This window comes from Oryctolagus cuniculus, chromosome 8 (assembly GCF_964237555.1).
Source record: "Oryctolagus cuniculus chromosome 8, mOryCun1.1, whole genome shotgun sequence".
Lineage (NCBI taxonomy): Eukaryota > Metazoa > Chordata > Mammalia > Lagomorpha > Leporidae > Oryctolagus > Oryctolagus cuniculus.
Window position 1 is genome coordinate 70,141,637 of NC_091439.1, and position 24,339 is coordinate 70,165,975.

The window sequence follows — 24,339 nt, forward strand, 5'->3', positions numbered from 1 at the left end:
GTTCTTTGTAGTCAAAAGAGATAGACAGTAAACAAGAGTTTGAATACTAATTTGGAGAAAGAAATTCTTTTTAGTACCCACTAATATCTACAGAATAGATAGATTCCTTGTAGATAGACTTCTTGTAGCATTGTGCAGCAACAAGAAGGAGTTTTGATTGTAGTGTGATTAGCAGCCTTGAACATGAGTTTTCCCGAATCTTAAGTTCCCTACTGCTTTCAGGCTTTGCATTGGTCCCATCCACAGCCACCAAAGTCACCTCTTTGTTATGATCACCCCATACTTTGGTCTCCAATATCTGCCCCTACCAGTTATACGCAGAGATCACCACAAGTCCAGATAGGCATGTAAGCAAAATGAAAAACTGTAATAAAATGAAACAACACAAGCATACTTCTGGAAAACCAAAGTAAGAAACAATAGAGCATAGTTGACATAGATTCATAGCTTTCTTTCTGCACATGCAGAGAGATTCCATCCAGCCTATGGTACAGAATGCAGATTTTCTGTATTAGTCATCAATTCATGTATTCAATCAATAAAGATTCATTGTGTTCCAGATACTCTCCTGGTGTCATGGAATATGAGTCCACTGAAGCCTTAGAATAGGAAAAAACAATAAGCAAGAATATAAAGGAATGAAGAAGATATTTTCAGATAATTACAAGTGAAAGGAAGTAAGACCAGGTCCTCTAGGAGAGGGTGTTGGTTGGTATGGACTGGAAGTCACTTCAAAGTTCAAGGAGACTCTATCTGCAGAGATAATATTTGAGCTGAGATCTGAGTGACAGGAAAGAGCCAATCTTCAAAAAAGATCTGGGTCAGAAAGCTCCAGGCAGTGAGAGCAGCAAATATAAATACCCCCAGAAGGAGCTGATGTGGTTACAGGATTAAAAAGCAGGCCAGTGTATCTGAGACTCAGCGAGCAACAAGATTACTCAGTGGTCAGTGTGTGGGGGGTGAGAATCTGTGTGTGGGGAGTGGGGGAGTTCAGGGATGGACAGGCATGGCCAGAGACTTGGACTTGTTTCCTAACTCGTGAGAAGTCATTGGAGATTCTAAGTAAGGAACTGATGGATCATTTTGGCTGCTACACGGAAAATACATTTTATAAGTTCAATAACAAAAGCAGAGGGAGCTTTGCTGTGACTGAAGCAAGAGGAGATGATGCCCGTGCTAGGGTGGAAACAGAAGAGATAGGGAAAGGGATATATTTTAATTCCACTGGGAATCAAAATCTCTGAATTTGGCTTGTGAAATGAAGAAAATTTAGGAAACATTTTTTTTCAAAGATAAAATGAAATCATCCATGCCAATGATCAGCAGGCCCACAAGAATGAGTTGTTCTTAGCTGACCTGAAATCAGCGGTCAGTGGACCTCAGCTGTTTTCCAGTACAATCTCTGTCTCGGGGGTGCTTCAGCCAACAGGCAAAGGGCAAAGAGCTAGCCTGTGCTTATAATCACAGGGCAGGAGGGTCTTTTGTTGTGAGGGCTCTTATATGTTGTAAACAGTGTATCTAGTTTCTCTGGTAAGTTCCCCTGCCTTGGAATTTCTTTCAGTGATTATATGCCTACAGGCACTATTTGTCATAACCTCATTGTGGCTGAAAAATGGCTGCCATCAAGAGCAAAAAGCTGGTACTTTCTAAAGACAATCAGACGTAGCTATAGGCCTGAACACTTTTCATTGGTAAATAACAAGAAGGGCTGAGAGTTCCAGATCCTGAAAGAAAAGTTTATAGAAGGGGAAAAAAGGGGGGGGGGGGGCAGCTAGAAACAATCCATGGGCGAGCCAATTTATAATCATTTTGCCCTAGAAAATTTGGTTTCTAAAGGCCATTTTGGTGCCATTTTGTTCCCTTGGAAAGCACTCATACATAGTCATGCTATTTTGGATTTGATTGATTGGTTAATTGGAGGGGGTGGTTTGTACTATTTGTTCGTTTGGCAACATGCTATGATCACCCCAAAGCTGAACTTAGGTTTTAGAACATTACAGATTTCAGGAGACGTTCCCCCTCACACCATGGTCTATATGCATTTAGCTCTCAAAAGCAATGAGCCAGACATATGTGCAATTAAGGCAGTGTTTCCCCAGCAGGAAAACAAATTCCCTATTTTTGGCAAATTCCTTCTCTATGCAGAATTTGCAACAACTGAGCAAAATGCCACCACAGTTTCCACTTGAATTTTTTTTAATCCTTTGGCTATGTTTTTACAATTGTCTAAAGATATAATTTCAATTTTTTCAAACACCAACATTTGTTAAAGCAGAAAGATTCCCATAATCTTGGAAATCCATTGAAGGTACGAAGTATATTGCTTAATGGTCAACACAGAAGTGAAAGAATACAGATTTTATTCCAAATATGAGAAGCTGCATACCAAGGTACATTTCATTCTTGCAAGAAGATATGCAGCACAATTCTTCCCAGGTGAGGACTTTGAAGCACCAAGAAGGAATGAATGAGATGCCCATTCCCGGTATGAGAAACTAGGAGACAGTCCTAAGATTCCAGTTGGGGCAATTGGAGCCCAACCTAACTGTGAAAGTCTTCAGAAGGCTTAGTAGCTATAGCTATAGTTTACAGTGGTGAAGGGATTCCTATTCGGGTGGGGGCCCATAGCTTATCCACACTGACGTAATCTGGGAGCTTCACAGAAGAGCAGAGTATCAGGCCCCCACCCGGATCACTTAGAATCTGTACTTTCACAAGATCATCAGAGCCAGGGTACAGTATTGGTTTTTACATTTGGAGAAGGTGTGGAATCAGACCACACTCATGCTTAGGTCCTACCATAGAGATGCGAGATTACTAGGTATGATGTACAATCTGGTTGTCAAGACTTTTTAAAGCTCCCCGGGTGATTCTAAAACACAGCCAAGTTCAAGAACCACTGGTCTAAAGGGCGAGTAAAACAAACACACACACCAAATCTTCAAACCTGTCACTTCTAAAGCAGTCAGTAATCCTTGGCCGACTCCCAGCAGCTGGCTAATGCTCCTTCGAGAAGCTTGGCTTGGCTGCATGTACGTTTGATAATTGCCCCATAATTGCTTTTCCCATTTATTTGATTAATGTACCTGTATACAATGATTCCGAACTGAATCTCCATTCTCATAGGTGTGCACACACTTCTCAACTCTGTTGTGTCATTTTCCATCCCATTGTGCTGACTTGATGGACCCCAGGTTGAGTTTCATCTTTCTGATAGATGTGGATTTCTCTAGCTAATGGTTGCTAGACTCACTTTTCATGTTGGGTGGCATGTGGCAGTTTCCCTCTGTTAATTAGGACAAATGTGCCAATTATGTTAATGTTTCTCCTGATAGCAATCAGTGAATAATTAGATACAACACATCTGTCTTTCGCAGGGGAGTAGAATAGAAAAGAAAGCTGCAAGGTGTTCTGTTCTTTATTATTGACATATATGATTTGACAATACCTTACCCGATCACAAGGATAACAAGTTGATGGATCTTATAGAAAAGGGTGCCAACAGCAGGGCTGACACCACTCTCATTGTTAGCATAGTCCTGACCCACATGTGAGGAATCTCTGCCTAGGATTCCAGTGGCCTTTCCTTCTATTTTAACAATAACAACAAGTTTCCATTGCCCTATTGGTAAGTAGGTCATCTAGTTCCATTTAACTGTAAAAACAAGAAAATTATTAAGTGAAGGTACTTAAACCTATCATAAAGAATTCACCTTTATTGATATAAAAGATCCCACTCAGAGAAATGAAAAAAATTTCGGCCTACTAAATTGTATTGAAGGTGCTATAAACATGTAAATTCTCATTGAATTATAATTTCTGTTTATGTGTTTATAAACAACTTTGGGGCCATATGGCTAATAGAAAAATTGATTTTGTTTCTGTTGTCATTTGGGGGGAAGTTTCTACCTATACTGGACAGGGCTTTAGGTTGGTGGAGTTGTAGCCAAATGATATCATGATACAGACCTTGCTCTTGTGTTGATTATAGAAATGTGAAGAAATAGCACATGAAATCAGCACCTTAGTGTCCTTGAACATAGTCAAAGTGTGCCCTAAGATTAAGCTTTTTGTTTAGTTTAAAATGTAAAGAAATACTTTCTAGCAAATATGGTTCACATTCCTAATGTGTTTAGAATTCTACTCTGTACCTTTATCATTTAAAGGTACATCCTTTGCTATTGTAATATGTATCACTGTTGTTTCAGATATATTGTCCCTAATGTTTTGCTAGAAGCAGTTGGTCAGATAAAATGACCAGAATGTCAGCTTATAAATGTGTTTGTTTTTTTGTTTTTTACTATGACACTATAGGGGGGGAAAAAGCACAATTCAGAAGGGACATTTAATGTATTTGAAAATACATTAAATAAAATACTAGCGCCAGGCATTCCAGAAAGCCCCGAGTGTATGAATCATCCTGGGATAGATTTCTTTGCCAAGGGGATTGGAAGCAATGAAGTATCAAGGAAGGAAACCATGGTGGTTGATTTTTATCATTGTGTCCCCAATATCCTTCTTTATTTAATAGTAAAATAGGAACATATTTATATATAAAGCAACTTTTCATAGCATATCATGAAAAATTTACTGGAAGTAATACTTGATACACAGCTGTCTTTTCTAACTGAGTCCTCCCTTTCTAGATTCAATATGAAAATACTGTTGGAAGTTTTGGAATCTGTCTTAGGCAGCCTCACTTTTATGATGTTTAATTACATAGATGGGAGGGGAGTGAGTGAAGGTGAGAAAATGAGTATGGGAGATCAAAATTAAACTGAGGATTATAACTTATCCCATATTTAATTATAAATGGATAATCCATTGGGAATGGTAATCCATTTTTCTCTGCTTTCTTGGTGATACAAAGCAAAAATAACTTTAAAGAGTAAATTATTTAGGGAAGGAGTGATAGAGAACTTTTGCAATATGAGGGTTGTTGAATGCTGGAGTAGCCACTAAAAAAAAAGTTATGGAAGCATGAGCCTTTTAAAAATTATCTCCATGTTTTGCTGCAAGATTTCTCTTTTCTGAACAGTACTTAGACAGCCAATAGTTCTGACTTTTATAAAACACCAATAACACTGAAACTATAAAGCCATGCAGCTTTGGAGCCATAAAAAAAAAGCTGCTTCTTAAATCACACCATACACAAGTAGGGATGGCAATTTTATACACATTTTTTGAGAACACACAATATGGAATCAATATGCTCCAGTCCTAAAACTCGTAATCAAATTGGGAATCACTCATCTCCATTAATAAAAATCACGTTAGTATTTTGAGAACTCTGTGCCAGGCAAGAGGCATCAGTAGAACTGAGTACCCTACCTGCTGGAGGAATTGTGCAACACCTCATCCTCCTGCTAGCAGAGTTGGGAAGCAGTCCTCACCAAGGAAGGTCAGAAATACGACATCTCCTCTGGTGCATGCACTAGACGGGATTGAGGCTATAAATCAGGGGAAACTTCCCTCAACAGGAGAGTTTTGTGAATGAAGACTCATAAACCATCACCTATAATCCTGTGCAGAAGGAAATTGAAAGTCAGATTTCTCCTGGGTGTTTTGTGTATGTGGTTTTGTGTGTGTGTGTGTGTGTGTGTGTGTGCGTGTGCTAGATATTATGAATTTAAAGATAGATAATTCTTAATGGAGACACTGACAGGAAGTGACTCCTCAATGTTTAAAGTATATTATGTAAACACAGATTTGTTTGGAGTAAGTTTGTATCAGAGAAGAGGTAATTAAAATAGACTTATTGACTGTCTCCTAATTCCAGTTGCTTTTCCTTCTGTATCTCAGTTAATCCTCCTACAGTGACGGGAAGATTATACTTATACTCCACCTTATACTGGTGGCGATTGTGATCTACCAGCTTACAAACCTACGCGAGGCTGCAAAGTCAATTAGTGGGCAGGCTGAGCTATGGAGGCCAGACTGACTAGGGCCCTTTCAGATCCTTGTAAGAGAAAATAATTTTATTGACTTTATGTCTTTGAAATTTGATTCATGAAAATGGAGCACATTGCATATGTGACTTTATTTGATCAGTTTTTATAAGCTCCTCAGATAATATCCAGACGAAATTATCTTTTGGAAAAAGTCATTTATTTATCGTCTTTTGGAAATAGTCATTTATTTATAAACAAAAGCTGGATGTGGTACATTAATTGTGAAAAATATACTAATATGAGATGTTTACAGGGGAAGTGGATGGGGGTATCTGGGCTCTCTTTGTATTACTATCTCATCATTTTTCTTCCTAGAATGTAAAAGAGAAACTCAACTTCAGGGTTCATTAATGACTCCATTATCTAAGAAAAAGATGATTAGGAAAACCAAGATTACAGAAAAGGGACCAATGTGAGAAAATACCATGATGGTTTCAATACCTGTTAAGATTTTCCTATTTGTTGAGCATCCACATGGAATTATCTAGAAACTCACTGGAACTATGAGTAGATCTTAACAAAGACTAGGACTGAAGATAATGATTTTTTGAGTTATCAACTCTGAGAGTAAATTAGATCACCTGGACAATACATAGAAGCCTATGGTTTTCAAACCTGGCACATTGGCATCACTTGAGGAGCTTTTGAAACTAGGCATGTGTGGGCCCTTCTTCAGCCCAGTGAAATCAGCGCCTCTGCAGGTGGATCCCAGGCATGAGACATTACTAAAAGTTCCCCAGGTGACTCTGATGCACAGCCAAGGTTAAGACCCACTGTATAAAGAGGAGAAAAGGACAGAGAGATCCTTGAGAAGGACCATCTGAAAATGATGGATGAAGAGAGGGAATGAGTTGAAAGAAATTTTAGAAAGAACAGGAAATTAACTGGCAAGAAAATAACAGAAGGTTTTCAGATGGACAGTGCAGTTATCTGTTATGGAGAGGCCTTTGAATCTGGCAATTAGGGTGGCCCCAGGTCACCTTTGAAAGTGAAGTTTGAGTAGAGCGGTGAGCAAGAATCCAAAGGTCAGTTAAAGAGTGAGAAGGCAAGTGGATTGATGGAGACTGAATAATCTACACTGTAGACAGTTTATCCACCAAAGAAAAGAGAAGACTGCCACTTAGCTGGGGAGGGTGCGCATGTCAAGGGACAATTTTGTTGGTTTGTTTTAAGGGCAGATTAGATGTGTGACTTTTGTGGGTTACTTGAGACTCGGAAGAAAGGAAGAGATTTAGGAGCAGTTTCACCTTTTGGCCTTTTTGCTGTGTTAAAAAACAGAGGTGTACATCATCTGCTCAGGATAGGGAGATCATGAAAATACTGAGGACTCTGTGGATGACCCAGGGCCTCAAAAAACTCAAGAAGTAGATGAATAGGAAGTCACAAGTAAGTGTAGTTTCTGAATGTGAGATGTTAGCAATGGAGAGTTGGGAATGGTCTTGGAAGTGGTTTCCAAACCTTCAAGTTTCTTTCTTCTGGGTGAACTTTCTTGCCTATCCAGCACTTTTCAGCTAGAGTAGGCTGGCCTTATTTTTGTTTGTCTCTCCTTGAGTGAATGTTGAGCAAGGCCTTACAATGTGAACATGACTCCTTGCCACTGAACATGTTACCAGAGAAAATAACAAGCCACAGTGTCCACTTAGACTTCACGTGGTGAATTATAGCATCGGGATATGTACAAATAGTGTCATCAGGACAGAATTTAATGGGATGTAGTTAGGTAAACAAATGTGTCCATTGAAAATATTTTTTAATATCTTTCAGTTTGTACTAGACATTATCCTCTTTATACTAAACTTAACATTTTCACTGATAACTTATTTAATGTAATAAAGACAACAACTTAATGTGTGGAATGAATTATTTACTCTGTACAGGAATAATCCTCTCTTAAAGATTTATTTATTTGGAAATCAGGGGGAGAGACAAAGAGATGATTGATTGATTGATTAATAGATAAATAGATCTCTCTTCCATCTACTGGCTTACTCCTAAACAACTGCAGAAGCCAGGACTGGGCTGGGCCAAAGTCAGGGTTCCACACGGGTCTCCCTCTTGGATGGCATGGGCTCAAGTACTTGGGCCATCTTCTGCAGCTTTCCCAGGCACATTAGCAAGGAACTGGATCACAGGTAGAGCAGCCGGGACTGGAACTGGTGCTTTGATATGGGATACCAGCATTGCAGGCAGCTGTTTAACATGCACAACACCTGTTCCTAGTGGAAGAATTAACTTAATATTACTATCAACTTAGCACATGCATGGCAGTCATCAAAACTGTTTTCACATCTATTATATTTTTCATAATTCACAAAAATCTTAGGGAGTTGCTAAGTAGCTAAGTTATTCTTAGTTTAGAGGGAGAAAAAAAAGGCTTTAATGACTTCCTATGATTTGTTCAAGATGGTAGAATAAGTGAATGGCACATCTGGGTCTTAACCCTCGGCCTTCATTCTTGACACTCAAGTGTCTTTGGCAAGATCTCATTGGCCTCCTGTAGAGGTGCAATGACACTAACTACAGAAACATCTCAGAGAAATTTGTGGAACTCTACCGCCTTGGTCTCCAGCTCCCAGTCCTGTTACTCTCCTGCCCGTTATTATTCCCAGGTATGTTTCCTTCATTCTTGCCTGGTAGAGCTCCCTCCTTGGTGACAGAACTACAGTTATCCCATACCCTACTATAGTGATCTTCAAATCTTTACTAGCATATCCATAAAAGTCTTTAAGAAAAACTGTGTATTCCTCTGAATACTCTTAACTTAGTATCTAAAAAACTTTTATCATAAAAGGTGGGCAAACATACCATGTCTGGGTATATTATAAATATTGGTATTTAAAAAAAAGTTAGGGAATCTAAAGTTATCTAATGGAATGTAAACACCAAAATGATTTTTTACTCAACATTGCCAATTAACAAAATGTGAAAGCAAATCCTTCTTTACTAGTAGCAAAATTTACAATATTCCTTTTTCTACTGTAACTTTTATTTCTACATGGCTCCTCATAGATTTTAATTCTGATATAAATTTTAGTGATAAAATTTATTGACAATCATATTTCTCTGAAATAAAAATGTGCATATAAATTTTGTCTCCTATGACCATTAGAATTTAAGTACTAAATTTCTTCTGAATTACCTTGTCAGTATATTCATTATGATTATTACATGATTAGTCTAAAAAACTCAAATATATTTTGATAAGTAATTAGCATAAAGACTGAATTTTTATTAGAAATATATCTTTTAATAGGAGAAATGGGGTTGTCATCCTCCCCTAATAACTTATTAGTCATGTGTGAATGTTATTAATGCTGAAATAAGACAGGATAAAATCAATTTTATTTTTCTCTGCCATTTATAATAAATTCAAATACTGAGAATTTTCTTGTCATACCTAAGTAAATAGTTACTCATAGAGTTGTATTATAACCATGTCCCTCAACTCTTTGCACATTATAGGCCAAAAATTGAATAGTGACTTGTTATCAAAATTTATGTTCAATGAGCCATCAACTGGTCTTTTAGGTCTTCCTTCATTTTCATGAAAGTAAAGAATTGTAGAGGCTGCGGTATAGCAGGTAAAGCCTCTTCTATGCTCCCATATTGGTGCTGATTCGAGTCCCAGCTGCTCCACTTCCAATCCTGTTAATGTGCTTGGGAAAGCAGCGAGAATAGCCCAAGTCCTAGGGCCCCTGCATGCACATGGGAGACCTGGATGAAGCTCTAGGCTCCTGGATTTGGCCTGGCCCAGCACTGGCTGCTATGGCCATTTGGGGAGTGAACCAGTTGAAGACTTCTTTCTGTCTCTCTGACTCTTTCTAATTCTGACTTTCATATAAATAAGTTAATTAATTTTTAAAAAAGAATTGGAAACTATCTTGTTTACAAAAGGATTTATTACCTGGTTGTTCCAATCCTGTGTTGTCTCAACTACTGCACTAGTATTCCCACCATTTCCCCATCTTGGAAGTTCTTGCTCAATGTACAATGGTAAGATTTCAATGCAAGAGATGCCTTTCTTTTGAAAAGTAGAGGACAAGTTCTTGGGAAGTTATATTGAGCAAGAAGTATAATGTTAAGATAAAAACACAGATTCACTTAAAAATACTTTTGCTTGCATCTCCCTTAGGTATGTTTGCCTACTGCTGGATCATTGATGCTAGCTTTGAAATGTTGGTTTGAAATCCTACTTGAATCCGGTTTGAAATCCTTGGACTTTCAAATACTTTTTTATCTAGAAATTATTTATAACTAGAAACCATTTATATACCTTCTTTTATAATGTTCGGCATGGCTTAGTTTATGTTTTTCCCCCAGGTCATTTGCATGTGAAGAAAACCTAATAGAAGAATTAAAAGCTAGTCCTTAAAGACATTTCAAGTCACACCTAAGATTTGGGAAGCAATTTTGAGAGCAATAAAACTTTCCTGATGTCCCTAAAATCAAATCACACACAGTCCTGGTGGTAGCTATGAAGTAAACCTGTACTGGTGACCACTGGTGGTAGTGGAGGGCACATTCAGTGCCTTTTTCCTAAGGATCTCACTTCTTCTCTGGGAGCACCAGCCAGGAGCTGAGCTAAGTCGAGTCCTGGGGGGCTAGGACGTGTCTTGGTATCTCATCTTCATCCAGCCACTAGCTCATGACCTGGAGCCCTCAGTGACCGTGCTCAAGGTTGGAGCATTACAGTGGCCTCCTTCCAATTCTGTGCTTAGCAGACAGAGAAGAGCCCAGAGCTCAGGCAATTGTGAATTTGGCACTCAAGAGGTGAGCAAACAGGCATGTAAGTGGCCTTCCCAGACCTGTTGCATGGACTAGAGGTAAAGCATACAGTCTACTTAGCTGGGTGCCTGGAGTGCTCAGTAGTGCTCTTGTCTCCTCCATCTCCCCTGATGGCCAACCTCTCCATTCCCTTTACCCCTATCTGTGCCTGCTAATTTCACCATAGGGAATGCTCTCTGCTCCCTTAATCCAGGTTCTCATTCTTGTGATCTGCATTAAGAACTATAGGATGTCTTGGTCTCCTCCAGATCCCACGCTGGATCTCTCCTGCGCCAAAGAACAGTTATTGTTGTGTAACCACAAGATGTGTCTGATAATTCCTGCCTCTTTTTATTCCCATTAAACCAACCCATCTACCCCAGAATCCTCTCTGTGGGAGGAATAGAAACTGACAAGTGAACTCAGAGACAATCAGTCATGAATTTGGGAGTGATGGAGACAGCAGAGGTGACTAAGAGGAAATCCCATCTCTGGAAGACTTGGATAAAACTATTAAAGCTCCTGATATGCATGCCATTCAGTAGGTGGGGCAGAGTAGACACTGATGTCCCTGAAAGAATCAATGATGGCAGATAAGTTGAAATACTAGGAAAAAAGACTGAAAATTCACAAAGGTAAAATTAAAAAAAGATCATAATGTGGATGATTTAGGCTAAGTAAAGAAATCCACATTTTTATAGTTTCTATTCTAAGTAAAAATAATAGTAAAATATACTGTCTATCATTTACGCCTTATTAGCAAAGACAATAGTGAATATGTCTCAGATTAATTTTCATAAAATGCCTTTGATTAAAAGTCTACGTATACTTTAAAAAATGATGCAGTATATAATTTCTTTAGCTCAAAAGAATTAGAAAATAATATTTATACAGATTAATTAAAATGTTCTAATAACTGCAAAGCAAAGGCATGCAAATGACATCTCCAGAATTACAGATTCATAGAATTTGAATAGAACTACATATTTACACTTAGCATACAAAAGAGATTGGTCAATTTAATACTCAATTGCTTTAATATGTCTAATGCAGTCGTAGAGCTATAATCCAAAGGTGAGTGGACTTTGTCTGGTAAAACTGTCAGTGTAAGTAAAAGGAGCTCAGATGTTAAAATACTTTTTGTAGCTTTTAGATGAATACCATTTATCTTTTTTTAGCATTATTTGTGCTTTGTCCATTACCTTTAATATAACTTCTAATGTTAATAATAACTTTTGACTATTTCCTGTAGGCCAGGCTCTAACGTGTTTCACATAGTAATTCATCTAATCCTTAAAAATCTTATGAAATGGCTCTAGAATTATCCTCATTTCCTAAATGAGGACCCTGAGGCATACAGAAGGTTAGACTCTCATCCAAGAGATGTGCAAACTTTAACCCAAAAATGTTGGCGCTTGACAGCTAACAGCAGCTCTCTTAGTTGGAACTCCAAAATAAGATTTTCAGTTGCACACAATGGGGCTATTCAACACCAGTCGAATAAAGAATATACAAATAGGTCATCCTAATCTGGCCTTATGATTGTTTTCATTACCTGTTACTAAAATCCAATGCCTTTATAAATACTTGGGAAGATTACTTCAAATACACTCCAAAGTAGTGAAAAGACTGCAGTTCCTGAGCTGCAAGGACAGACGCAATTTGGACAGTACTTTGTACCACTGCAACCATGACAACAAGTTATGGCTAATGGTCGAAGTCTTTTATTGTTTTCTGAACTTCCATCTATTTTTCACCCTTCTTGAATGTTTTATACATATCTAAAAATAACTCCTAACCCAGAAAGACTTTTCTCTTGTATAAATCTTGCTAAATGGGCGGTATGGGGAGAAGACCAGCCACAGGGTGAGATCAACAGAAAGCGATGAAAATGCCAAAATATGAAGACAAGTCCAAAGGCATTCCAGGGTTCTGACTTCTGATTAGTTTGCAAATAAATATCATTGCAGTAATATAGCTAATTAATTACTAACCAATGCAGTAAAATTTAGCACCATAAAAAATCCCATGTTTCTTAGAATTTTAGATACAGCGACTGTAAAGAGATTCACCCTGCAATTAACTCAGATAGAACAGCATCACGTTCTCTAGCAGTGTTTGTCCTGAAGACATTGCATGAAAAGTATATAATTGTTTACATATTTTTACTTATTTATTCAACAAGCAGGGAGAGGGACAGAAAAAGAACTCCCATCCACTGGTTCACTCTCGCGATGATGAGGGCTGAGCCAGGGTTGAGTGCAGGAGCTGTGAGTGGCAGGCACCCAGTTACCATTGCCTCCCACGGCCTGCATAGAAGAAGATGGAATGAGGCGCTGAAGCCAGGGATCAAACCCAGGGGCGCTGATGTGGGACCCAAGTATACTAACCACTAGACCAAACACCCGCCTGAAAGGATTATTTTTTTAAAGAATTATTTATTTTAAAGTCAGAGTTAACATAGAGAGAGAAGTCTTCCATCCGCTGGTTCACTTCCCAGTTGGCCACAAGGGCCATAGCTGTGCCAATCCACAGCCAGGAGCCAGGAGCTTCTTCCAGGTCTCCCACGTGGGTGCAGGGGCCCAAGGACTTGGTCCATATTCCACTGCTTTCCCAGGCCATAGCCAAGAGCTGCATCGGAAGTGGAGCAGCTGGGTCTCAAACAGGCACCCATAAGGGATGCCAGCATTGCAGGTGGCGGCTTTACCCGATATGCCACAGGGCCAGCCGCCCCTAAAGGATATTTTTAAGTTGTGATTGTGTCTCTTATATTGTTTTCTCTTGCTGATTCAGGCAATTTTTTGCATGGTAAACAGCAGTATTTTCACACATTGTTTTACCCGCCTTGTATCTTCTGTTTTCATTAATGCTTTATCATTTTTATCTCAGACAAAATGGTAATAAAGATTGTTTGGGCCATATTAGCCCTGTACATATTCTTTTTATCAATATCAATTTTAAGTTCTTAATGCTAAAATAAGGCTGATCTAACAGAAGCAGAAGTCATCAGGATTTTTATTTGTGTGGATTTTTTTTTTTTAATTTAAAAGGCAAAGAATCTGAAGATACAGATTTTTCCAGCCACTGATTCACTCACCAAATGCCTGCAACAGCCAGTGCTGGGCCAGATCAAAGCCAAGAGCCCAGACCTCCATCCGGGTCACCCACATGAGTGGCAGGGGCCCAACCACTTGAGCCGCCACCCCCTGCTACCCAACAGAGTACACTTTAGCAGGAGCTTGGAATCAAAAGAGTCAAGACTCAAACCCAGGCACTCCAAATGGGATGCAGGCATCCTACGTAGTGCTTTAACTACCAGGTCAAGCACACGTTCCAAAGTACCAACTTCATGGATGCCTAAAAATATGCATAACAAATTTAATCCCATTATGTTTGTACCTTCATCCAACACTAATTAAATACCTACTACATGCCAATTCTAAGTCCTGAGAGGATAACAATTATTAAAAATAAAACTAAAAATCTCTAGAGCTTACATTCTATTGGACAATACAGCCAATAAATAATAAAAGTGAAATATAGAATATGTGAGATGGTAAGAAATTCTATGAAATACATAAAGGAATGGAAGGTGATAGGTTAGGGTATAAGCAGAGATTGCAGTTTTAAGGGTTGAACAGGAAATGTCTCATGAAGGTGACATCTCAGAAAAGAACAATAGAAGGAAAGAGAGCAAATTTTGCAAGTCCCTAAGGAAAGATTACTCTGTGCAGATGCACCAGCAGATTCAAATCTCCAAAATAAGAGCATCCCTGAGGTGTACAAGGACCAGGAAGAGGGTATACCTGGTAAGAGATGAGGAAAGGAGAGAGAAAGCAAAGGGAGTGAGCGAACCCAGAGGGGACAGAGCTGGTGATACCAGCTGATCGGTGTAAGGACTTCAGCTTTGTGAGATAAGGAGACATTGGAAGGTCTGCAATGTGGAGTAGCATGTTCTGATTTAATGTTTATGAATCACACTGACTACTGTGTTGAAAATAGCCCTGCTGGCCAAGGGGACAAGGAGAAAATAAGACCAGAATTTATTGTGAGGATGTGAGAAGTGGGCGGAGCCCTGCTGTGCTGCTCTAACACCAAATGGGCAGAGAAAGTGGAAAGATGAGTGAGTGTGCGAAGCCTGGGGTTTGTGTCTCAGTAACTGGAAGGCTGCAGTTGGCAGTCCTGAGCTGGCTGAGGCTACAGGAAGAGCAGGATTGGAAAGGCAGTGCCGGAGGTCACTATGAGACAACTGAGCGTTGTCACACAAAGGCAGTTGGATATACGAGTCGAGAGTTCAGGGGTGGGGTCTGGGCTGGAGATAAATTTAAGAGTCATCTGTGTGAGACTGGATGAGCTCAACAAAGAAGAGAATGGATAGAAAATGCACAAGAGCAAAAGGCCTAAGGACTGTGCCATGGGAGCACACAATGCTGGTCCCAGCTCACTGTATTCCTACAGCAATGTGCCATGAACAAAGAAAGCCAGTGAACAGTAGGGATGGACCATCTCCGTCAAATCCTGCTGATGAGTCAGGTCCAGCGAGCTCTAAGCAGGCACCAATAGGTGTCACAGAGTGGTGACTAGAAAGTGAGGTTGTGCTGAAGTGCTGGAACTGAGTACGATTGAGGATGGGTTCTAGAGATATGAAGAAGGGAATTGAGGCTGGCGCCATGGCTCACTAGGCTAATCCTCCGCCTTGCAGCGCCTGCACACCGGGTTCTAGTCCCGGTCGGGGCGCCAGATTCTGTCCCGGTTGCCCCTCTTCCAGGCCAGCTCTCTGCTGTGGCCCGGGAGTGCAGTGGAGGATGGCCCAAGTGCTTGGGCCCTGCACCCCATGGGAGACCAGGAAAAGCACCTGGCTCCTGGCTCCTGCCATCGGATCAGCGCGGTGTGCCGGCCGCAGCGCGCTGGCTGCAGCGGCCATTGGAGGGTGAACCAACGGCAAAGGAAGACCTTTCTCTCTGTCTCTCTCTCACTGTCCACTCTGCCTGTCCAAAAAAAAAAAAAAAAAAAGGAATTGAAGACGGTGAGTATCAACAGCTATGTCAAGGAGTTGTGGAGAGTGAGCAGGGAAGTGTAGGGGTGACTAGAGGCAGACGTGGGTAGGGAAGGTTTCTGTTTTAAGTGGTGAAAAATAATAGCATGTCTGCTTCCTGATGGAAGTGATTCAGTCTCTGGAGAAAGCTGAATGATCCAGGAGATAGAGAGGGGAGGATGGCCTGGATGAGTCCTTGAGAATAGAGTGGGGATGGGAGTCAGAGTACAGATCAGACGTGATATAGAGGAACACAAAGAGCTCCCCCAGGGACAAGAGAGAGGGTGTGGTTGGGGTGGGTCTGTAGATAGGGGAAGCTTTGGGATAAACTCGTGATTGTCAGTTCTCTCCGTGACAAAATTGTGGTCATCAGCTGTAAGTGAAGACGGAGGAGGCGGTAGTGTTTTAGGAGAGAGGAGAAAGTGTGAAATCGTTGTCTAGGAGAGTGGGAGAGTGAGCAGACGGTGAAAATAGAGTACAACTTGGCAGAATTAAGCGCCCACTTGCGTTCTGTTATCATGAATTTAAGATGAGCCCATCCACTTGCGTTCAGTTATCCTGAATATAAGTGTGTATGATCGTGTTCCATGCCAAGAAAATAGAGATAGTGTAGGAGAATAGTGGGCAAGGGAGTGGCTGAATGACAGACTCGAGGAAATAATGCAAGAACTGGTGATAGTTAGGCACTGGAATTTATGCTTGGGAAAGATGGGTGGGGTGACATGAGAGGATAAGAAATAAAGATTGTAGGTCCTGGTGAAGGGTTGTTGAACTAGGCATAAACTCAGCAGAAAAGATGGAAAATGGTAAAAGGAGTGGGTGGTTGAAACCGAATTTATGGAAGAACTGCAATTCATTATAAGGACAAGAATTAAACCAGTGCTTCTCAAATTTTAATATGAATATGAATCCCCTGAAGTTCTTGATAAGGTTCACCTTTGATCTGATAAGTCTACATTAATGGAGCTGAGTTTCTGCATTTCTTTCAAGCTCCCAGGTGATGTGGATGCTCTTGGACCAGGAATCGCATGTCAAAAAGCAGTATTCAAGCTTTGTATTTCTCAACCCTACCAGTAATTTACAACCCTTCAGTGAGTTTAAAGATAAAAACACTAGACCCCTGCAGATCAGTGAATCAGAGTTTCTGTAGGTTGGATTTAGTTTCTCTGGGTTGAGTTTAGAATTGATATACTATAAATGTTCTGTAGGTTATTCTGCTGTGAACCCTGACTTGAAATATCTCTGGCCTTAGAAGATGGCACTTTAGAGACCAAGATCATTGTAGGACACAGAGTCTTGGGACTCAGGGGACAGGATGTTGGCAGTATCATTCTTGTAGTTATCAAAATAGAAATTATACTGGATGAAGTGACTATAAGCCCAGAGTTCTGTAGATGACTAAAAAATTGTAGTGCTCAGATGATAGAATTGGATGGTGTGAGATTCAGAGCATCTGAATCTGGAATAGAAAGTGCAAAGCATAAGCCGGCGCTGCGGCTCACTAGGCTAATCCTCTGCCTTGCGGCGCTGGCACACCGGGTTCTAGTCCCGGTCAGGGCGCCTGATTCTGTCCCGGTTAATCCCTCTTCCAGGCCAGCTCTCTGCTGTGGCCAGGGAGTGCAGTGGAGGATGGCCCAAGTGCTTGGGCCCTGCACCCCATGGGAGACCAGGATAAATACCTGGCTCCTGCCTTCGGATCAGCGCGGTGCCCCGGCCGCAGCGCACCAGCCACGGCGGCCATTGGAGGGTGAACCAACGGCAAAGGAAGACCTTTCTCTCTGTCTCTCTCTCTCTCACTGTCCACTCTGCCTGTTGAAAAATTAAAAAAAAAAATAAAAAAAAAAAGAAAGTGCAAAGCATGGACACTTACCTGTAACCCAGGCCCGGTGGCACTCGGGATTTGAAAAAGAGCTAGGGTTTAGTTACAAAAAGTTGAAGGCATACTCTAAAAAGAGTTTGAAACTGAATAATTTTGCTGATCTATTCCAAGGCAGTGTGAAAAGCTCAGGGCTTGTGAAGAAGGGAATGTCCAGTGCAGCCTGCAGCTATGGTACAGGTGGTAAGGAATTACCTGCTGCCATGCCTTAAGACCCTCATGGAGATGGTCCCAAGGCAGAGGGCTGGGGCACCCCCAGCCGTCCTGGGACTTGGGAGCTGAGGAGGTTTCCAGAGAAGATGAAGTCTTTGGCTCCCCTCTCCATTCCTGCATCTGTTTTCTACCTTTAAAGTCCTTTGTTTCTTCCAACAAAAACACACAAGTCAACCCAATGTGGAACAGATAAAAAACAGAGCTTCTGTGATTTAAGAGGTGGTTAGGGGTGGGGGACTGAGCCCTCTCCAGGTCTCTAAGTCCTCCACACTGCTGTTGAAGCTCCTCAGGAATCCTAAAAGTTCAGGTCATGGTCACTGCTCCAACATGGGCAGCAGACACTTGAGAAAAATGGGGGGTTATGTATGAAAAAACAGAGGTCATCAACCAACAAGCATGTGTATCTCTTTAAATCTTCTGTCAACCATGCACATTGAACTCTTTCTTTCATGTAATAAATTCTTGAAATAAACAAGTGGTTGCTCATATTCCTTTGGATCCCTTTAAGTCATCCATGATTAGGATAACATCATCAGTGTTAAACTGATTCATTAACATAGAAGATAGCATAATATTGCACAATCATGACTTAGGCCAGGTTCTCCAGAAGCAAGCCATTGTAGCAAGTAATTTTTAAAGAAGTGCTCCCAGGAGAGCCTAGTAAAGTTGAAAGAGCAAGCAGAAGAGCAAAGGTGAAGCCAAGTAGTAATATAAATTCAGGCCATATCCCAGGCCTATTGCTGCAGCCTGGTCCACAAGGGGGCTGGACAGAAAGCATATTTTATTTATTTTTTTAAGTTTTCAAATATCTTTTATTAAATTCATCTTATTTATTTGAAAGACAGAGTTAGAGAGGTAGAGACAGAGAGGTCTTCCATCCACTGGTTCACTTCCCAGATGGCCACAATAGCCAGAGCTGAGCCGATCCAAGGCCAGGAGCCAAGAGCTTCTTTCAGGTCTCCCATGCGAGTGCAGGGGCCCAAGGACTTGGACCATCTTCCACTGCTATCCCAGGCCACCACAGAGAGCTGGATCGGCAGAGGAGCAGCCAAGACTAGAACTGCTGCCCATATGTGATACTGGCACTTCAGGCCAGGCTGTTAACCCACTGTGCCACAGCACTGGCCCCAGAAAGCATATTTTTTTTATCATAGAATTTTTTAAATTTTTATTTAGTAAATATAAATTTCCAAAGTACAGTTTATAGATTACAATGGCTTCTCCCCCTCCCCATAATTTCCCTCCCACTTGCACCCCTCCCATCTCCCACTTCCTCTCCCATTCCATTCACATCAAGATTCATTTTCAAGTATCTTTATATACAGAAGATCAATTTATTATATATTAAGTAAAGATTTCATCAGTTTGCACCCACACAGAAACACAAAGTGTAAAATACTGTTTCAGTATTTTACACTTTATAGTTATAGCATTACTTCACATTGGACAACACATTAAGGACAGATCCTACATGAGGAGTAAGTACACAGTGACTCCTGTTGTTGACTTAACAATTTGACACTCTTGTTTATGGCGTCAGTAATCTCCCTAGTCATGAGTTGTCAAGGCTATGGAAGCCTCTTGAGTTCACCGACTCTGATCATATTTAGACAAGGTCATAGTCAAAGTGGAAGTTCTCTCCTCCCTTCAGAGAAAGGTACCTCCTTCTTTGATGGCCCCTTTCTTTCTACTTGGATCTCACTCGCAGAGATCTTTCATTTAGGTTTTGGGGTTTTTTTTGTTTTGTTTTGTTTTGTTTTGTTTTTGCCAGAGTGTCTTGGCTTTCCATGCCTAAAATACTCTCATGGGCTCTTCAGCCATATCTGAATGCCTTAAGGGCTGATTCTGAGGCCAGAGTGCTGTTTAGGACGTCTACCATTCTATGAGTCTGCTGTGTATCCCACTTCCCATGTTGGATCGATCTCTCCCTTTTTGATTCTATCAGTTAGTTTTAGCAGACACTAGTCTTGTTTGTGTGATCCCTTTGACTCTTAAACCTATCAGTGTGATCAATTGTGAACTGGAATTGATCACTTGGGCTAGTGAGATGGCATTGGTACATGCCACCTTGATGGGATTGTATTGGAATCCCCTGGCATGTTTCTAACTCTACCATTTGGGGCAAGTCTGATTGAGCATGTCCCAAACTGTACATCTCCTCCCTCTCTTATTCCCACTCCTATATTTAACAGGGATCACTTTTCAGTTAAAATTTAAACACCTATGAATAATTGTGTGTTAATTACAGAGTTCAACCAATGGTACTAGAACAAAAAAAAAAATACTAAAAGGGATAAAGTATTACATTGTACATCAACAGTCAGGACAAGAGCTGATCAAGTCATTGTTTCTCATAGTGTCCATTTCACTTCAACAGGTTTCCCTTTGGTGCTCAGTTAGTTGTTGCCAATCAGGGAGAACATATGATATTTGTCCCTTTGGGACTGGCTTAATTCACTCTGCATAATGTTTTCCAGATTCCTCCATCTTGTTGCAAATGACCGGATTTCATTGTTTATGACTGCTGTATAGTATTCTATAGAGTACATGTCCCATAATTTCTTTATCCAGTCTACTGTTGATGGGCATTTGGGCTGGTTCCAGATCTTAGCTATTGTGAATTGAGCTGCAATAAACATTAATGTGCAGACAGCTCAGAAAGCATATTTTAAGTACCCTCTTGCAATGGCTAACACGGAAGCTGGAGATCAAGTTATGAACTCCCAGGCATTTAGAGGTCATGAGAATCCCAAACTCTGACAGCGGTTTTTAAGGAAAAGGCATGCTGAGCATAAACAGTAGAAAAAACTCTAAGAGCCAATCAGTGCCTTCTCTAAGTTGGAAGTTTTCTTTAGAATGGAATCGATAACCTAGGTCATGACCAAATTAACCAACATTAATGTCAACTTTCAGTTATCATCTAGGAGGTTTCTAGTAATATAAATTTTGCCATTTCCTGTGCACTTCCAGTAAGATCATATTTCACACAGAATGTGATATTGGAGAAAATCCAGGTGAAGTGAGTGTGAGTATGTATGTATTCCAAAAACTTCATGCAAAATGGAATTAAAAGAAAAGTTTATTTGGGTGACCACAAAAAGGTTGAAATACACACTTACACAGAGTCTTAAAGAAGTTCATGACATTATGATAAAGTTATGCATGAATTCAAAATTTGGGGTGCCAAAATAGTACCTTTTAGTTTCATTTTCCATGAACTTTTAAGTCCATGTATCTATATATATGTATATCATATGAACTATATCTAAGAATGGTCCTGACTTAATGTACAGTCTGTTTTTGAAAACAAAAATCATACTTTCTTTTAATTCCATTTTCCATGAACTTCTGGAATTCCATGCATAAATATATATATACGTATACATACACACACACACACACACACACATCAGATGTATCCAAGGAATGCCCTGATTAAAGGTGTAATCTGTGAAAACGAAAAGCATACTTTAAAAATCCACTGTTTGAACCAGCGCCGCGGCTCACTAGACTAATCCTTTGCCTTGCAGCGCCGGCACACCGGGTTCTAGTCCCGGTCGGGGCGCCGGATTCTGTCCCGGTTGCCCCTCTTCCAGGCCAGCTCTCTGCTGTGGCCCGGGAGTGCAGTGGAGGATGGCCCAAGCTCTTGGGCCCTGCACCCCATGGGAGACCAGGAGAAGCACCTGGCTCCTGCCATCGGATCAGCGCGGTGCACCGGCCACAGCGGCCGTTGGAGGGTGAACCAACGGCAAAAAGGAAGACCTTTCTCTCTGTCTCTCTCTCTCACTGTCCACTCTGCCTGTCAAAAAAAAAAATCCACTGTTTGAGGTGGATTCTATTCCTTTGCTCACTCACATTAGTGTAAATATGAAGAAGGGTTAGCTAATTCAGAATTTACACCAATACTGATACTTGTTCAAATCTGCATCCCCCTATGTTTCTGCGTTTCGGGGCTGCTGTGTGTTTTTGTTTTGCCCTTTCTGCATTGCCTCTCTTCTAAGGATTAGAAGCACGTTATTGGAGAGTCCCTGCATGCCATCTAATTGAGACCTGTGATGTCAAGCCCACTGGCAGATTTAGCGATTAATTCCTAGACCTCTTGTGGTGCTAGGGAAGCTTCTTAAAATTTTTGAAAATGGCAACAATATTGACTCCTGACTAATAAAGGTTACTTGTAGCCACATCTACCATAATGTGGGAGGAAAGTTTAAGTGTGGTAAATACCAATGTTGTTTTTTCTTTATTGAAAAAAAAATCCATGCATAGCAAGAAAAACACAATTGCCAAGATAAGAAATAATTTACCTTTCACAAAGACAGTGTATACAGTTGTATTTTCTTCCTTTTTTCAGCAAGGGTAACATCACTGTTGCTAAATTGACACTATTTACATAGAAAAACTGTAGTTCAATGATTTTGAACAGTCAGATCTTGAATCTAGTTTCCCAAAAGCAAACCATGAGCAGAAGACCAAAGCGCTAAAGATATACAAAAAGAATGATTTGAGTGGTACTCATCAGCTCTTTGAATTGTATTGAGGGTTTGTAGAGACAAGTTTGTGTGTGTGTGTGTGTGTGTGTTTTAATATTTTGGCTTAAATGTGCTTTGCTACATTTTACAATCAGTGCATTTTCAGGGAAATTTAATCCATGTGTTGCAGTGAGGCTACACGTAAATCATCCAAATGTTGGTTTATTAGAGCTGCATGATGTCTAAAATGCCTTTTGAGCTTTTTTATAGTCCTTATATTCCTTTCTGAAAAGCAGCAGGTAAGTTGCCAAGAGTAAACAAATCAAATAGCAAAAGGTTTGAGTTGGGTTTGAAATGCTTAGCCCATTATTTTTGATTGGGTTCTGAACTTGGCAGTGCATATACCCCATTCCTGCCTGCAGGGCAAAGTGAAAACAATTTGAACACTGTATTCCCCAGTGGGTTCATTGACATTTGAAAATAATGTAGTACAGACAGAATCAGCATGTTTGGCAGGTGAGTGATACTTAACATGACCTCGCAAAGTTACTTGCTTCCAGTTTGCTGAAGTTCATAGCATGGAATGATGTTATACATGTCACAAAACGCAAGTTAGGGTAAACAGTCTTCAAGGGCCCCATACTGGGGATTTATCTGACTTTCTTGTGCATCTTTAGGTGGAGTGGTTGAAAAACGAAGACATAATTGATCCTGTTGAAGACCGGAACTTTTACATTACTATTGATCATAACCTCATCATAAAGCAGGCCCGCCTCTCTGATACTGCGAATTATACCTGTGTTGCTAAAAACATTGTTGCCAAGAGAAAAAGTACAACTGCCACTGTCATAGTTTATGGTGAGTGAGCTTTCCAGTTCTCTGTTGAGTTCACGTTCAGCTGCAATATCTTGTAGGTATAGGTAATTTCAACCTTCGTTGCTATGCTTTCTAGCCTCTCACATGGACAGTGAAGTTTACCTACTTTCCTGCTACCCAGGTAAGAAAACCCTGGCTTGGGGCTGGCCCTGTGGCACAGTGGGTTAAGCTGCCGTCTGCAGGGCTGGCATCTCATGTGGACACCAGTTGGAGTCCCGGCTACTCCATTTCTAATCCGGCTCTCTGCTAATGGCTTGAGTAAGCAGTGGAAAATGGTCCAAATGCTTGGGCCCCCGCACCCACATTGGTGACCCAGAGGGAGCTCCTGACTCCTGGCTTCAGATCAGCCCAGCTCCTGGTTGTTGCAGCCAATTGGGAAGTGAACCAGCAGATGCAAAATCAATCTCTCCACCCCCACCCTGCCCCATAACTCTGCCTTTTAAATAAGTAAAATTAATTTTAAAAAAAGAAAGTCTCAGCTTGGGTCATCAGCTTCCAGAAAAGTGTCCATGGGTCCCTAAGACATGCACCACCCACCCCGCCTCAGCCCCACAAGCTGTGGCAGCAAGCCCTATGCTCAAGTCTGGGGATAAAGATGGTTAATCAGCCTTCTGCTGTTTCTGTGGGCAGGGCTCAGCCTAGTGACTATAAAATTTTTGAACACTGGGGCTGGCCTGTTCCCCAAGCACATCAGAGCAACTTGAACTTCTAAAACCTGTTGATTCCCTCCCTGAGACACATGCAAAGGGATGATATGGACAGCCATGGTCGAGTGGCCCTCACCCCAAGAACATGCCAGAGTCCGGTATGATAACTTCTTCAGCTTCTTCCCTTTCTAGTACATCTCATCTGTAAGCCTATCATTTGACCTCAAGTACTAAGCAATTTCTCACTGAGTTTTGATGTGGCATGCGTGCTTTGGTCTCCCTGGGCAGTTTAGCATTCCATTGTTTGCTGGTCATTTTACGAATAGTTTCATCTTCCCAGCAAAACTTTAAGCTCCTCTGTAGCCTGAGAGACAGGTGAGTATATTGATATATTTCTCACAATGTCAGATACACAATAGATCCTTGGCATATTGATGATTTATTGTCTCAAAGGAGACACAGCAACCCTAGGAAGTATTTTGAGATTTTTGCCACCTCCTGTAATGAT

At 40.8% G+C, this 24,339-nt stretch overlaps 1 protein-coding gene across 2 annotated transcripts in view; it reads left to right on the forward strand.

Moving 5' to 3' along the window:
• Positions 1-24,339, forward strand: part of UNC5C (unc-5 netrin receptor C) — a 380,855-nt gene that overhangs the window by 287,499 nt on the left and 69,017 nt on the right. For both annotated transcript variants that reach the window (XM_008267581.4, XM_017347400.3), the window contains exon 5: positions 22,986-23,166. In XM_008267581.4, the coding sequence (XP_008265803.1) occupies positions 22,986-23,166 (181 nt within the window). The remainder of the gene's footprint in view (positions 1-22,985; positions 23,167-24,339) is intronic.